The sequence below is a fragment of the Uloborus diversus genome, chromosome 4 (genome assembly GCF_026930045.1).
Source record: "Uloborus diversus isolate 005 chromosome 4, Udiv.v.3.1, whole genome shotgun sequence".
Classification (NCBI taxonomy): Eukaryota; Metazoa; Arthropoda; class Arachnida; order Araneae; family Uloboridae; genus Uloborus; species Uloborus diversus.
Genome location: NC_072734.1, coordinates 99,822,006 through 99,840,251, shown reverse-complemented (window position 1 = coordinate 99,840,251; position 18,246 = coordinate 99,822,006). Strand labels below are relative to the sequence as shown.

Genomic DNA, 18,246 nt, shown 5'->3' with positions numbered 1-18,246 from the left:
CTCATCATGTTGTAAACTACGGAAAAAAAAATGCCCTCTCAATAATAATATGAATCATCCAGTGATAAACTAATGATGCAACACTTCATTAGAAACTGCTACTTCTATGTGTTTTATTTAAATGCCGCGGTGAAGCGACGAGAGACCAAATCTTCAGAATATATTCCATTTCAAGTTCAAAATATTTCATTAGTAGACCATTTAATGGCTTATTAATTTGTTAATGTGTTTCACTAAAACTGTACTTTTTTTTTTCAAAAAGTGTTTAAAAAATACTTTCTGTTGTGTATTGACTTATGTTTCTGACATTCTAAAAATGTGGTCCTTAGTAACATTTCCAAATGTCCTGCACGTGAAGCTATGCATTATATTTTTTTTCAATAGTACTTACTATCATTTCTTGGGAAATTATATGTGTTTCATTTACATTAAAGCCTTGACTTTTTGTTTTACAATTGTATTTTTATTAGAACAGAAATGTTAATTTAATCTTTTAACAAATAAGAGGTTGACTTTACATGCCCCGCACGTGACGCTTGCAAATTAATTTTATTTCAAGGTACAAAATTGTTTAATAAAAATATTACTACGTCTGACGTGTCTTTGTACTAAATGTAACGATAAGAAAATGATATCTCCAGTTTTTTAAAAATATTGAGCTTTATAACAAATTTTTGGTAAAAAAAATCCGATGTGGAAAAAAAGACTCGATTGGAATCCGATTGTCCTGCACACGACTGTAGAATGGCCCAAAAGCCCTCTCATATTTACATCTAAGCGAGAGACAAATGGGACTTTTTAAAAAAGTTTTGAGTGAAACGCGTGCCATGTTTTATAACAGTAGGGGAAGGTGGGGTAAGGGAAATAGCGGGCAAAGTGAAATGATAAAATATTTACTTTTTTTTAGCGCTACCTATCTAGTAATAGTTTAACTATGTAGTACCACATGTAGTTTATTCTACTCATTAAAAATGTAACGCTAAAGATCAAATTAGATGATAATATATAAGTAGTTTTCAAAAATGAATACTCATTTTAGGAAATTTTGTCGTGAGTCAAAAATTTACTTTGTTATAAAATGATAAAATTCTTCTCCTCATATTTTAAATTTTTATTGGGACCAATAAATATTCGGTGCAGTATTTTTTTATTGAGCAATCACGATTGCTTATTGTTCTCATTTGACTGTTTTGAATTCCTATCATTTTATTTTCCCACCAGCACTCTCTGCCAGTACCACCGTCGCGTCGACCGGTGCTGGTTTTTATTAGTACAAATTTCTGCCAACATTAACAAATACTGTTTCAACGCAGGTTTTTTTTTTATATATAAAATATATTGTTCTTTCTTCATGTTAATGTTCTAAACAATTTTGCAATTTGTTCATTTTGAAAAAACTAAGTTATTTTAATATTTCATTTTTCCCCACATTCCCCTACGTACCGGGGTTGCTAGTACTATTTCTTCCCCGAAAACAGATAAAAGTTTCTTTTACCATTTGTACCAGGTATCTTCAAATGTTTAATTGTGGAACTTGCACCATTTTAGTTCTAGGCGCTTCATATATGAATTACATGCTTTAACTGTCATTTACCTAGTTCTTAACGATGAGGTTAAGTTCCTAAAATGAAATTTCGCTTAAGTGTTCATTAACTGCTCCATCTATCTTTAGTGGGAAAATATTATCTTGATTTATAAGCCTATTATTTTTGAGCATAAGTAATCATTTGTTGTCAAAAGAAATCGGTATCATACTCCATCCACTTACCTTCTTTCTTCATTTTTTTTTTTTTTTTTTGTGAGCATTATGCGGTTAGATTGTATACTTTTATAAAGTAAATTTCTCTTGATTAGAATAAATTGCTACACGTTTCAGCATAAAGCTTTCTACGTTGTGAAATGAAATACGGCATACCAACAGATTTAAGGTCAAGCGTACATCAAAAAGGAAGGAAAAGTTGTTCAGATCATAATTGATGTTTCGCATTTAATATAAATAATGAAGAAAGATGTACTTTCTAACAGTGATTGACAGCAATATACTGAGACGTAATGTCTCCACAGTTGCCCTTCCATACCATTTTTATTTTTATTTTCCTTTTATCTAGATTTCTCTAAAGATGTATAGCTGAGAACAGACCTTTATTTGAACATTCCAGGAGGGTGGAGGGGGGCGATTGACCCATCCACTTGGATTTTAAAAATATATTGTAGTTATATGCATTTTTTTCTTGCATTTTGATGCTTTTTCTGTGAAATGCATTGAATTCATAACCCCCCATAAATGTTGAAACAATGTTTCCACATTTTTGTTTAGTTATAATTTTTGAACTAGCCCCTCTTCACCCGAACATGGGAGAAAGTGGGTCTGTCAAAGCATTGATCGTTTAAATGTGTCACTGAGAAAAAACAATAAAACAAAATTAAATGGTCTTGCTTCATGCTTAATGCATATACAATGCGTCAAAAGTTTCCTTAAAATAAATTTAATTGTTTGGTTTTAGGGCCTTTTCTAAGAAAACCATAATTTTAGACCCATTTCCCCCCACCAGATCCTACTATTTTCAACATAATGACCCATATACAACTGAAGGAAAACATGTGAACAATCAAAGTATGTTTTCATCCGCATTGGTATCAGCTATTGCTTTAAAAAAACTTAAAACATTATGCATTGTGCCTCATCTACTGTATTCGGTTCTCACGACCCGCATTGCTACAGTTAGACTTTAATAGTTTCTAAACTTGTGGAGACTTACAATTTTCTTTTTCTTCTGTTTCTGTTTTAGGAAAAAATTCAATTTAACATTAAAAAAAAGTTCGAAAACCTTTTAGGTTGGTTTTAAAAGCAAAGCAAAGTACGATATTTTTAGCACTGAAATCTTACTACCACAAAAAAAAAACCGTGACACATAGAAACATTATACATTTTGAGTACGATAAATTTCTATTTATTAAACAATAACGACATATTCATGCAGATGTTTCATGGAAAAGTGAAATGAAATCCATCCATGCAATACTTATAACAATGTTGTTGTAATGAAAAATCGTATAGTAAGATAGAAAAAGTCTAATTATGAACTTTATGTGTGGTAGCGTGCAAGTTTAATCCTAGTCATATGTGGTTTCAAGTATCTTTCAGTTCAACAGCCTTTGAATTTTGTTTCGTTGCTTCTTCAAGCTTAAGAGACATGTCTTCCAAAGCAAAATTATATCTTTGAACTTCTGCTGATCCAAAAATGCAAAAGAATATTGATGAACTCATGGATATCACAATGCTTAATATGAAGAACTTGTTCCATTGCTCCAGTGTTTGCTGGAAAAAAAGAAAGAAAAATAATTTTCTGCAGATAAATAAAAATAAAAGATAAATTCACATTTTTAAACACAAAAAATATGTTTAGAAAGTTGATACATGATTGAAATGAAGAAACACAAATGTTTGTTATGTTCAGATACATCAAAACTAAAATTCCTTAATTAAAGTACAAATATATAGTACGTACAAATGTCACACTCGCAACAATGGATTGAGCATGAAGTAAAATATTCAGTAAGACCTGTAAAGTTGACCTTCCTTGCAGGGGCGGCATTTCAGCATTTCGTTTGGGGGTCGAGTTTCTCAAATATGTATTGCTACAGCGCAGTCCTAAACACACATTAGCTAACAGGAAGTGGTCATAAAATCGGTTTAATATGAATAAAAATTAGTGTTTAGAAACAATTAAAATTTTGATTCACTTTCTAATAAGTTATCATGCAAAACATCTCGATACTAAAGTTATAATATCTTTTGGAAAAGTTTTAATGCATGATTTTTGGAATTCGGAAGAGCAGGGAATCGTGTTACTAATCTATCAGTGCCCAGTGTCGTGCTGTTTTGCCAGTACAGCTAAATAGAAAAGATGGTGAAAAAGCTCATGCTCTTTAGCATGCTTTTTAGCATTTGTTTGAATCTTTTGCCCATTGTGCTTCAAAAATAATTCTCTAAACTCCTGAAACATAAAAAAATCTTTCTCTACTAGCTAAGCTGATTGATAGTTAAAAAATAATTGAAGTAACAAAGTTATGTATCAAAACACTTTTTATATCTTGCTCTTCAAAATCACCCAGGCAACTAAAAAAATTGTGAGGAACTTAACTTTTCATCATTGAATAATCTAGTTTCGTTGGGCCTCTCAGCTTCAATGAGATGTCCTCTGCCTCCAGCTCTGTTATTCACTATTCCAGAATGGTGGTTCCATATCAAGGACGAAACTGCAGTCTCTGGATGTGAACCGGTCTTGTCGGTATATTGCTTGTAATTTTTTTTGCCTCATGCTAAAAATTTTTCTCATAATTGAAACATTTTATTTTTCGTTTTCGAAATCCAATTCAGATAATATAGAGCAAACCATACGGAAAAATATTTATCATCAAATCTTGTGTTAGTTTCACTTGAAACTGAATCTATTATTTCATACAAAATATTAAAAAATAAATCTTTGACTTCACATCATCATGTGGGTTTATGTCACTTTTATTTATTTATTTGATTATTTATTTATTTATTTATTTATTTATTTATTTTTTATTTTTATTTTTTTTGCGCTTTTTTAAAATTGGCTCGGAGAAAGAATTTTTTTGAAAAGTTTCACGCTTGATTGAAATATACATCTATGCAAAATCTATTTTAAGTTTCAATTGTAGATTGAACTATGGTAGTATGGTGCACAGATCAATTGTCGATTGAACTTTGGCTTGAATAGTCCGAAAATTAAGGGTAGCGGATTGAGGATGTTTTGATAGAGTAAAGCATTTTTAAAAAAAATTTCCTCAATACAAATTCAATAAAACTTCAAACGATGTCATACATGCTAAAGGGCATGGGCTTTTTCACCATTGAAAGAATCGTTTTGCAATAATTCTTCCAGTCGTCAAATCGGTGCTTTGAAGTTATCGAGAAATGTTTTAATGGTTTTAACTCTTGAAGACCACTTTTTGTCACTCCGAGATTGCATAATTATAGAGCCCCATAAACGGTATTTGTATATGTTTTTTTTTTTTAAATTCAATAATCACATGCATTTTTGAGAAGTTTCCATGAAAGCATATAATACATTGAGCAGCTGAAACGTGTTTCTAGCAAAAGAAAGCGATGGACACTCATCAAATAAATATACACTTAAAAATGAGTGTAAAAGTGAATGTAATATATCAAGGAATTTTCTTGTGAAAACCTTGCAGCCACACCACTTTGCACTAGCCTCTCATATTGGACAGATCATCATTACACTGGGCATACAAGTATGAAATATTTAGCCTATATGAGGAAATGTCTTCTTTAGTTAAAATCAACCATTATTCTCTATCAGCTTTCTATGTTCTGAAAAGGCCGGAAAATACTTCATGAATTTCTAAGTCGTCATCCAAATAACGAAAAACACTTTTTCTAATCTGGGAATGTGTCGCGTTTCATCAAATAGTTACTGAGAACCAGCGAGATTTTTTTTAATGAACATTGATTTCCGACTTCCACAAATTGAATTCACCCATTTTCTATCCTTCTATTCAAAACATTTGGGGGTGCAACCACCCCCTCTTGATCCCCCTATTTGCCGCCCCTGCTTCCTTGTAAGTTGAACACGCGTCTAAGTTGAATGCTTTTGTCGGGTACAGGATTAGTCCTATATCATATAAATCAATCGCCATAATTTGACCGCTTCCTTAAGTTAATCATTTAAGCAGTGCACTGCAAGGTGTCAACTTACACAGGTTTCACTGTATTATGTATTGTAAAATTACTGTATTGAAGCGCAAGTTTATAGTAGGTACAAATGTCACACTCGCAGAAATGGGTTCAGCATGAGGTAAAACATACAGCAAAACCTGTGAAGTTGACCATTCTTGTAAGTTGAAAATGTCTAAGTTGAATGTTTTTGTCGGGTACAAGATTAGTCCTAATGTCATAAAAATCAACCTCCATATTTTGGCCACTTCTTTAAGTTGATCATTAAAGTAGTTCACCGCAAGGTGTCAACTTACACAGGTTTCACTGTATTGTGTTTGTTTTCTATTTGGTATGAATTGTTGGACATTTTCAAAATTTGAGAGTGCCCTTTCTAGAAACGTTTGACGTAATTGCACCGTTCCTTTGAATTTACATTATCCAACATTTGTAAATCTGCTTTTCAGTTAACAATGCGTTTATACACTTAAGATGATGCTGTTAATTTTTACACATTTTTTCCGTGGCAGTACTTTAAAAGGCACAATGGCAGGTAATTTGCCATAGAAATCAATAATTGAAAAACAATAAATTCAAAAAAAAAAAAAAAAAAAAAAAAAAAAAAAAAAAAAATATATATATATATATATATATATATATATATATATATATATATATATATATATATATATATATATATATATATATATATATATATATATATATATATATATATATCAAAGGTTGAAAGAACAAAAATAGGTTATTAATATCTCTTTTTCATACAAAAATCGTATTTACCTCTTTGTTCGTTATAACGCCAGATACAACGGGAAGTAAAAACCCAGCTAAGCCTCCAATTGTTGAATTTAAAGCCGATAAAGAGCCTGTAAAATATAAATATGCCACATAAGGTAAACATACCAATAGTGACCAGTGCTTCAGTAGTGACCATTTCAAGGTTTAAAACGCACTAGTAGTTGCCACAGTGAAGTATAGTTTTTAACTATAAGTCTGCAATATTATTTACCTCTCTTGAAACTCAATGATCCCACACAACTCTTCCTTTATCGTCCCATTTTCTAGAAATGCCAGAATTTCAATTCGTTTAAATTTTATCCATTTTTTCCCAAACCAGTGGCCACTTCAAAATCTGACAGTTTCAGTGGTTGCCATCTGACATTCTCCCATTTGAAGAATCTCAAATAACTGATGAATAAAATTCATTCAACATGAGAGTTACAATAAGTACCAATATATCAATCACCAAATTATTGTTCATTTCTTTTTTCAAAATATATGAGTAACCTTGAAGTGACCACTACTGAAGCACTGGTCACTATACTACTGTGTTTACCTTAAAGTATGTTTAAATGAAAAAAATAACGTGACTTATAACTGATTTAAGCATTATGGAGTGAGTTTTTCTCTTTGATAAATGTGGTCAAATATTGCACGAGGTTTTACATTAACTTTAAAATGTTTACATTGTACAAAGAGAGTAAAATAAAATATTAAAAAGTATGACACTATTCCCTAAAAATAAGCAGTACACAGGAGATCCTTTTTAACCATGGAGTTTTATCCAACACAAATCAACAACACAAATCTAAAATTAACACAGGGGAACAGTCATTTTGGTATCCGGGTATTTAGAATTGATTTCATATGATTTTGGTGCCCTGAGTTCAAATATGACATCGGTTTTTGCCCAGGAACTGACACTTCTAAGATATAACATTTAAATATACGTGACACGGGTTTAAGTTACATCTATAGATCAAATAAAAAATAAAACATGGAAGTTTTATTCCTGTTGTATTATACAGAAAATCAGAACTCAATTACCAAACAGACCAATTAGGCTGTTGACCATGGGTCTCCGATTTTTAAGAACCCTAAAAAGTTTGAAATTGTTGTATATTATTTAAATAAAGGTCAGAAAATTCAGGAACCTTTCCTTATTTATTTACCTTTTTTTTTTACAAGTGTGGGATGCTCTTCCTCCCAACAAATATTTTGAATGAGCAGTTCAATACCTCAACACCTCTATAACCACCACTCCTAGTTTCCCATCAATGTTTATGTTTATAAGATTTGACTGCAGAGGATCTCCAAAAGTTTGTTTAGGGTCACCTCCCATTTTAATTGGGGACTGAAAATATTATATACAGAGATCTTCGCAGATCACTCGAAGTGAATATATGCAAAGCAAGGGCTTTCAAGTTGACCTTAATTCGTTGAAGCGTTGTTACTAAATTCACCAGATATTCACTCTATGTAGTGAATTTTCCTGAAAGTAACTGGACTTCAGGCTGACAATAGGGCACATTTTCTGGAAGCAATCTTTGTTTCAGATGCTTATACAGTCATAACTCGAAGTCCCAAGGGACCGGCTAAAACGTTCAAGTTTTTGTTAATTCGAGTTATGGGAAGTTTCCACAACAGTCTCAAAAGTTTAAAACCCAATAAAAACTTCGAGATAAAGGAATTTTTAAGTTATGAACTTCGGGTTACCGAAATTTGATTGAGAAATGCGCAAAAAGGAGTTGAAACTGAACATTTTGGGTAAAACAGCAGAACTTATCTGGAAAAGTAGATCTGTTAGAGAAAAAATAATTTCATACTTTGATTCAGAGTCTCAAATGTATTAAAATCAGTTCTCAAACTCTGAGCACCAAAGAAAAAGCACTCCTCTGTGTAATAGTTCTGAAAATTCCTTGCGAGCTTTGAGAAAGAAACCGCATTTTCTTCGCACTACGGTTCCAGCAGTTACAGGAGCAGTACAATGATAGCTAGCAGCACCAATACAGACAGAACTTTTCCATAGAAGGGGGGGGGGGGTCATAATGCGATAGATTTTCATTCTGGAAGATTGTACTGAAAATTCCCAGTACACATTGGAAACTTGCTTAGAACACTTTACTTTAGAAGAAGTGTTCCAGTTACCAGAATGTTTACCGAGTTGTGTTCCAAATGTGCTTCGTTAAAAATATAGTGCACTGAAATGTCCTCCGACTGTGTCCAGTTCAGGATATTTGTTAAATTGTAACAGTAGAACACATTTGAGAGCAGATTGGAAACACATTTAGGCACACTTGTTAAACCATCGGACTTTTTTTTTGTTGAAACACATCTAAGTTCAACAGCGTTCTTTAACTGCAACTTAATAGAATCTCTCAATGTAACAGTATTAGAAATTTTGCTACAAGAAATGACTGTCGACTGATATCGCAAATGATGTGAAAAAAGATGGACTTCTCTGGTCGAAGAATGTCCATTGCACGAGGCCCAGTTGGCAGCGGAACCGCGAGATTGCTGTTAAATAAACAGCAAAAACTACCAGTATAATCTAAGAAGTGATTCAAAAAATAACCCAAAAAAAAGAGTGCTACAAAGGGTTCTAAAAAAAGGAACATGTTTTAGTGTTAAAAAATTGGTCTCAAAATTTCCAATGTGTGCTGAACACAATAATTGTTCCAAAGAGTGTTCTCAAGAGTGTTTTGAAAACTACTCCAAAGAGTGTGCTGCAAAATGTTCTCTAAACAAGGACAATTGCTCATGGTCAAAAGTGTTCAAAAAGAGTCTGAAGATTTGCACACACACACACACAGTGTAGTTATAACAGTCCTTCCATCTGTATGTATATCTGTATAAACATTGTGTTTGTAGATATGTCACTAAAGTATTGAAACCTAGTAAATGTCGACATTTGCCGGTAATTGTCGTCATTCCCGTTGCTATGACATCGGTTAGAGACCGAACAGTATTTCTGTAGATTTAGCAGTAAATGCTGGCATCATTAATTTCAGTCGTGTACATTAATATATGGAAGGATATACAGAGGATATCCTACTGATTCATGGAATAGTAGAATCAGTAGGAGGAGGAGGGAGGGGTGCGGTATGCTACGGGTTACACCCGCCTAAGGGACGATACCCTACATGGATTTTTGAGTTCATGACAAATATAAATACTTCAATTCGGAAAATTTTCGCAATATTTCAAACTACATTTTCCTTTTAAACACAGCAGCATCACGACTTGGAAGGGGGAAGGGGAGGGTTAGAGTTAAAAAAATACATTCGAACATCAATATCGCTGGAGATTCGAGATGGCATCGCCAAATGATGATGCGCGTGGAGAATAGTTAGATTAGAGAGCAACAAGTCTAAGTTACTTTCAATCAGCATTCTCTAAGTCATTTTCAATCAGCCACTCAATGATCTTGATTTGCAAACATGTTCTTCAGGTATAGTTGTGCCATGGTGATATGGATCAAGCGAAGATAAAGAGAGAAGACCAGAGAGAACGCACAAATAGTAAAATTTTTATTGCTTGCGTGTTTTTGCTGATCTCCTTACGACCTTTCTCATAAATCTGCGTAAGAGCCTTCCCTTTTACAGACCTAATATGATCCCCCGAAAAAGCACCCATTCCCTGACGTTTGCACCAGTTTTGGCGAAAGTCATTACCACGAGAATTTTCATTTCCAGTTTCTCCATCAGATTGTGGCATCTGGTCTCTCCTCGATGCAAAACTGCACAAGGATTTTTTTTTTTTTTTTTTTTTTTTTTTGCCAAGAGCACTCAAAGCCAAATGAATACTAGAGGGATCTTTTAAGTACCGCATATTTTTATTCCCGCTGCTCATACCTGCTACAGAATGAAGCGTTCTTTTGCCGCTTCCAGTTCATCCTCCATCTGTCCTTGGCGCAACTACAGCTTTTATACTCTCAAATCATAATAATATGCACTTTGATAAAAATCACATCTCAAAAATCACCAATTGCCTTGACGTAATGTTTTTTCACCAGCATAAAAATGGCAGTTCTATTTACTGCGTTTCAGTCGAAATACGGAACTAACTTCGGGGACTTTTATCCAATGGATCTAACTTACTTATTTTTTATCCAGACCATGTGTGAGCCTATTATAGCTCTTTTATTCATGCATTGTATTTTCGACTCGGGAGATTCTACAATGACCCGGTGGAGACAAATTTACTCTCAAATATATAAACCTTTTTTTTATGTACAAAACAGTTAAACCCCGATTTTTCGTCCACCGAATCAACGTTTTTTCTGCATTTCGGTCCCAGTTTTACCGTATTTTAATAGTGTTAATTTAACCCGGATGAAAAATTTGTTATTTATGAATGTCCCGCATTTTACGTTTTTCCTGAGAAAGAAAACAAAAGTCCTAAAATAAGCAACACGTTTCCTTGTGTGCTTTTTTAAAGCTAATTCACGCTGTTGAAAGTTAAGACTATATAAATGTTACTGCTCCATCCGGTTATATTGCAGACTATTTTGAACTCCACTATTACGGAATATTTTCTCCATAAACGCTCGGATTCACTATAATGCGTTAAAATGATCTCAAATATTATTAATAATTGTGTTCTGTTCGAAAATATAGATATTACTAGTTGAGTCGCCCGGCTTTGCACAGTCTACCTCGACAATAAAGTTATCTCAAGTGACGCGTGTTCAACAATCAGGCTTGAAAAAAAAAAATTGTAAACTTTTGCGGCGGATTTCGGAAAAAAAAAACCAAAAAGAAAACATTTAAACCCCCCGAATGCAGAAATAGCCTCAAAACAAAAGTCAGAATTTTATTTGTTCATATTCAAGAAAGAAAAATGGTAACAGATCTTCTTCTCAATGATTTTCATCACGCTACAAATTTTAGTAAAAACATTGTTACGGAAAAATGAGATGAAGCACTGAATAATAATTTAAATGAAGGAAAGCCTTCGAAAAATAGGGATTTTATGTCGAAATCTAATTACCACAATTAATATAGTTTTTAATTGATATCTCCGCTAATTATTATCGGAGGATTGTAAAAAATAGCATAGAGACTGGAAAATTACGAATCAATTGATACCTGGTTCAATGGTCAGTTCAATGGCGTTCGAAAGAAGTGACTCGGACATAGATACGAACATACATACGCTCAGTTTTTAATTATGTAAGATACCTTTTAAAAGAGTCATTTCACCACGCTTAGTTTTTTTCTATTTGATTTTTGCTTTCTATGAATTCGTTACATTTTTAACCCAGTCTCTTGATACACGCAAAATCAGGAATTCACTTTAACATATTAATGTTAATTAAAGTTTTTAACATACTAATTTTAAAAAATTTCTCTTATTTTACGTTAATTTCTTTTGCCTGCGGTTCGTCTAATTATGGTTGTCTCAAATTTGCCAGTTTTAAAGGGATACTAATTATCTTACGGAATGGCAGAGAACTTACCTGCAAAAGTGGGTGTCATATCTAGAGCAACAATCATTATGCCGTTATTGACAAACGCTATAATAGCTATTCCAATCACAGATACGGCAATGGTCACTGCATTTTCAGCATTTGTCAAAATCATAAGCACTAAGCAAAGCGAATATATCAGAGAACCTGAAGAAAAAGATTTCAATTAATTGCTAATGAAATAAAAGTAATTAAAACAATAAGCATATGGAAAACAGGTTAAAATCATCCTTTTTTTTCTTTCTTTTTTCAAACTAAAAAAAAAAAAATATTTTCAGTATAAAAAATGCTTTAATGTAAATTCCCCTATTTTCCCTTTTTACTTTCTTCTATATCTAATATATAGAAGAAAGTATTGGATTCGTGCAAATTTTCGAATTTCGAATTTTGACGGATTCAAACGTTTTGAGGTGTGCTGAGTCCATTTCGACTATTTTTGGAAAATGTCTGTCTGTCTGTGTGTATGTGTGTGTGTATGTGTGTCACGTCTGTGTGTGATCAGTTTTTTGTGACCGCTCTACAGCAAAAACTACCGCATGAAATCGAACGAAATTTGGTACACATATGTGCCCCTATGTGAACTTCTGCCCATTGGTTTTTGGCGCGAATTCCTCCAAGGGGGGTGGAGCAATGGGACGTTTTTTGAGTTTTGCGTGACTGCTATTCCCCAGGAAGTAACTGACGGAGTCGGACAAAATTTGGTCCATATGTTGTCCCTAACAGGTACAGATCCTGATTCAATTTTGGTGTCAATAACTCAAACGGGGGTTGAGCTATAGAACGTTTTTTGCCGTCAATTGTGACTGCTGTATCTCAATAAATAATGAACGTAATCAAACAAAAATTTATCGACAAGTAGCCCTTAGAGGGTATAAGAAATGATTCTATTTTGGTGTCAACAGCTAAAAAGGGGGTGGCGCAATCGAATGTTCTTTTTTTTTCCATTGTGAGTGCCATATCTCAAGAAGTAATACTACGTTCTGGATGAAATTTGGAATAAATATGAATCCATATGTAAACAGGCGATGGTTTAATTTTGGCGCCAATCGCTCCATGGGGGGCTGATTTTTGAGCAATCCAGATTGCTTATTGCTTTCATTTGACTGTTTTTGGCGTCCTTTGATTTTATTTTCCCACCGCCACCCTCCGCCCCATCACCGTCGACCGGCTCCTCACGATGCTGCTCCTACAGCGAAAGCCGTCTCCAGGTTGCATCCATGTCCTACACACACGCGCATACACACACAACTACACACGCACACGCACACATACACACACACAAACACATACACCTTCGCACACAAACACATACCCCTTCACACACAAACACATACACCTACACACACAAACACATACAGACACCTACACATACACACACAAAAAACATACACACACACATAAACACAACTACCCACACATTCATGCCTGCACTCAGACACAAACACATATGCCTACACACATATGCACATACCCCCCCCCCCACACACATATTCATATACACAACTACCCACACACTTATGCCAGCACACAGACACAAACACACATGCCTGCACACACATACACATACTCCCCACACACAAACACACACGCCTACATACACACACTCGTGATTGCGAAAAACATAATTTGAATTCAAGATGTCAAACTTCAAATTAATTTTTTTATTATTTTATTTTTTATTTGTGTGAATAAAAATAGCTTTTTAATTGCAACAATAAGAAAAATAAATCGTAACAGAGTGTCGTCTGCGTTCAGCTCGTGATTTTAATTGCATGGAAATGATCCGAAATATTATCTCAATGATTTAAAATTTTTAACTGTTGCCATCTTGTGTTTGTTAACAGATAAATGTTTGTAATTATTTTAAGCAAGGCTTTTAAAATAATTTTCAATTTTCATTCTTTGCTTTGCTTTTGAGACAAATCAGGAATTGGGATGGTCATCAAGTTTTGGCGTGTGTAATTTTGTTTTCGTTGGGAATATTGCTTCCTCGTTAAGCATGCAGAATTATTATTATTTTTTTTTTTTGGTTGAAGCTCGGTATAAAAACTTGAATCCGACACTGCCCTAAACCAAACATTTAATTTATTGATTCTACCCCCTCCTCTCCTTTCCAAAGAATGTAAACGTTGTAAAAATAACGAGTCAAAAGTGAAAAACGATATGAAAAAAAAAAAGAAGAAGAAGAAGAAGAAGAATGAAGCACACACACAACAGCTGCTTAGTTTAAAATCATGCATGTAATATAGAAAAGTTCAAATTAATTTTTTCTTTAACTTTCGTCAAGCAATAAGGTTTTGTTTAATCCTTACAAATTCGAAAAAATAAAATTATATTTTTACTTTGATTTTTAGAAACATAAATCACACAACAATCTTTAATAGTTGTTTCGTGCAGTTCCAGTGGTGTACCTTGGGGGTTGAGTGAGTTGCCCCCACCAGAAGCGAACAAGAAGAAGGGCGGCAATTTTCTACTTTAACCTAGAAAGGGTTTATAGGTTGGTTTTCTACTCCCAAGGTCTGAGGATTAGCGCTATTATTCTCAGTTTCAGAGCCAACAACGTCATAGTCCGCTAAAAACAAGAAAATTATGAGACTCGATACCCCATTCTTTAAACCCTTTATCGGCATTTCCAACTGTAGCTGTTTGAAGTAAGCGGTGCTCAAAAGCTTACCAATATTTTTTTTTCTGTGATAGTTTGTTCTTGATGAATGACCATAAAGTTGTCACATGCTTGGCTATAGTAGGTTTTTAATGGGCAGAAAAATGACGCATCAGGAGCTAGAGACGATGCGATGTGTGAAATGGTGACCCAAGCATGATAATGTTTTTTGACTGCAATATAAGATAGCCTGCAAAGCTATGTGAGTTTTATGATTGTCAATAATCAGCAGAGCAGGAGATTCTTTACTTGGTTTAATTCATTCAACTAGTCATTTGGTCAACTAGTTTATAAATAGCCCCTGGTCACCCGCTTTCGAACGATACCTCCCTTGATTCAATGCGTCTTTAGCCCCAGAAGAGAAGCGCAAGGTCGCGTGGACAAACACACAGCGTTTACAGGAATTTAATAAAGGGGACAACATAGTTAGTTTAATAAATTCCGGAACAGGGGCAATAGGCAAGCTCGTCATCTTGCCCCGCGTTGCTGCCTGTCACCTTGCCCCGCGTTGCTACCCGTCACCTTGCCCCAGACTGCCTGTTTAAACGGATTCTTCTCAATTGCCATAAAAAAGGCGATTAATTGACATTTATTTATGGTAATAGGTAGTATTTAAACTAAGTTACTCATAAATACTCAAGAGACACGATATATCCTACATGTATATGCAGCAGAGCTTATTTGCACATTCATAAAAGTTATACCGTGGCAACGGTAAACAATCAGAGCTTCAGAACTAACACAAATATAGCGATTTCAGCATCTCTATGCTATTGCTGAACGAACGACAGCAGATAGAAGAGCGTTTTGCATGCAGCTGATGCAGTTACCTAGTTTAAATCGGAAAAATTAAGACATTCGTCATCTTGCCCGGCTCGTCATCTTGCCCTGGTCTCCCCTAATTATTGCTAACTGCTAATTATCATTTATTTAGTATTATAAAACACCAAAACACTCCTATTTGCATAGTCGGATTGTGCCCCCCAAAAAGTTGGGGGTGAAAGGAGTTGCGGGGGGAGGCAGGTTTGGTGGGCGCCACAGCCTTAAAGATAAATTTTTTCTTCAAAAATTAGGCAATTTAATTTTTACGTCATTTTTAATGAATTGACCTTCTTCCAAAAATTCGAGAAACGGACTCAAAAAGCGGGTTTAGATGGCGGCAGAAGATTCCCTCCTACCAAAGTCAAAGTTCTATTTTATTTTTTACGAAATAATAACATAAAAAAGCATAAAACAACAAACACTTATTTTAAGTCAGTTCTTTCTTTAACACGTGAATAGTTCATCACTATTATTTTTCATTCGACCCTTAGTTTTGAACTTAGAAAAGTGGAGGGGAAAAGCCCCTTTACTGTTGAAAGTGAGAGGGCAATTGCCCCCCTTGCCCCCTCGCACGAGTCACCTATACCTATTTGTGATTCTGAGTACTTTTAAAAGGGATAAATAACCTCAGAATTTTTGCATGAGTTTTATGATTAAAATATTTTCTTTGTTAGGAAAAGAAATACTGATGTGTTTTACCAACAATAGTGTTAATAATTCACTAAAATTTACAAAGAAAGAGTTTTAAAACTTAAAAACTAAAGTGTCTTTTATTTAACAACAATGTTTTAAGTTATTTATAAATCAGAGACTTTGATGTCATTGTATGTTATATTATTGACTTAAATTGGTTCTCACTCATTAAATGTTAAAATTGTGCTTTCAAATGCTGACACAGATACTAGGAGAGTGGCTAGTATTAATAATAGAATATTTGAAATTTACGTGAAAAATCGTAATTTTAGGCAATATTTGCTAATGATGCAGAAAAGGGAATTTGGGGTTTTTGATTTGGTGTGCAATAAGTTTTTCAACATTGAAGTCACTTTTAAACTATCGTTGGTGATATTAGGGGGTCAGTAGCTTCTTCTGGAATGCTTTTGAAATTGAAGTGTTTAAAAGTAAGAAAAAGGTGCTTTATGACTGATCTTGGAAAAATTTCGAAGTTGAATCGTAAAGGCCCAATTTTAGACGACAAGTAAAATTATTCCTATAGTGGCTAACCCTGATTTGGTAATAAGGCTCATATTAGTATACAAAAGCAAAAGTAAATTTATTTTTAATTTTGGGAAAGCGTTTTTATTGATTGTTTAAGTGACAAATTTGAAATATGTCGAATGAAAAATGCAAGTCTCATGGAACCTCTGAGAGAACTTCGTGGAACCCTGGGATTCCGCAGAACACAATTTAAGAAATGCTGCTCTAGATGATCCTTCTTTTATCGAGAAAGGGACCACATTTCAACTACCGATGGAGAAAGAAATATTTTGAAACTTTTTCGAATGAGATACACTATATCAAACAAAGATCGTCTTAAACTGCGTTTTGAAAGTGTGATTTCTCGGAGGAGCGTCTCCTCCTCTCTCTATAAAAACATTTCAATTCGTTTTAAATTTTGAATTCAACGACGAAAAGTTTAGGAGAGAGAGTTACCAAAAAATACTTCCGCCTAATATCATCTAAATTCAGCTAAAAATTGCAATTCTTAAGCCTCGAAGAAGGCTTCGAATGTTTTCTCCTTCTAGAATCGCCTAAAATCGCCGTAAACTGCGTTTTTCTAACTATATTTTGAAACCTTTGAAAACTCCCGAAAGCCCCCTATCCCTAAAATTGTCGAAGCTAACCTACAATTTTAGACTTCAATTTCGAAAAAATACCGGAAGAAAGCTATCTCTCCTCTCCCAACGCCTAACATCATGAAAGATCGTCTAAAACTACATTTTTAAACCTACAGTTTGGAATTTTTCGGGGAGATTTCTCTGCCCCTCCTATTTTTATGTGAACATTTTTGTTATGAGTTGCTTTTGATATTGGTAATGTTCAGATCTAATTATAGTGATGACTCCCTTTTCCTTCCTAAACCAGGGGCTGAATCTACTCTCAATGTCTCTATACACATATAAACAATTGAAAAAATTAAGGGGACGTCGAGAGACTCCCTTCCCTTCCACCCACCAATTCGCGATAGCTCTACCTGAAAATAAGGTACCACGTGATATTTTACTTTTTATGCTTGTTTTCATTTCCTAATCATAATAGAATGTTTGAAGTGTCAATTTTTAATTCACATTTTCTTTATTTTTTCTTCTTCGTTTAGTAAGTACTATACAGTAGACCCTCATTTTACGCGGGGGTTACGTTCCACGGAAATGCCGCGTAAATCGAAACCGCGTAAATTGAGACCTAATAGTAGTGTTAAAATAAGGCTTAGGTTCCGCAGATAAAAAAATATTTCATTCTAGTTATGACTAATTGTATAATAAGTTTAATGTGTACTTAGATCGATTTTTACGCACAACATGCATAAAGAAAACATAAATTAATTTCGTGTTCTGTTCATAAACAGGAGCTGGCTATGATAGTCTTTTGGCAGTCATTAAGAATTTTTTCTCTATAATACTTTGCAGAGCATTAACGCATCCATGATCACTTGCGTCATTTCCATTATAGAATCTTCCTTCACAAACAAATCAGAAAGATCATTTCTATTGCATAGGAATGGCTCAAAATTTTTAACGTGAACGTTTTTGGTTGTGCGTCACCGATGTCGGTATCCTCGTT

The 18,246-nt window shown here is 34.0% G+C and overlaps 1 protein-coding gene across 1 annotated transcript in view; it reads right to left on the bottom strand.

Moving 5' to 3' along the window:
• Positions 1 to 2,968: 2,968 nt before the first annotated feature.
• The window catches only part of LOC129221323 (putative inorganic phosphate cotransporter), a 29,170-nt gene continuing 13,892 nt past the window's right edge, over positions 2,969 to 18,246 (bottom strand). Inside the window, exons 5-7 of the mRNA XM_054855789.1 lie at positions 11,973 to 12,128; positions 6,512 to 6,597; positions 2,969 to 3,319 (exon numbers count right to left, since the gene is read on the bottom strand). Of these exons, the coding sequence (XP_054711764.1) occupies positions 3,131 to 3,319; positions 6,512 to 6,597; positions 11,973 to 12,128 (431 nt within the window). The 3' untranslated portion in view covers positions 2,969 to 3,130. The remainder of the gene's footprint in view (positions 3,320 to 6,511; positions 6,598 to 11,972; positions 12,129 to 18,246) is intronic.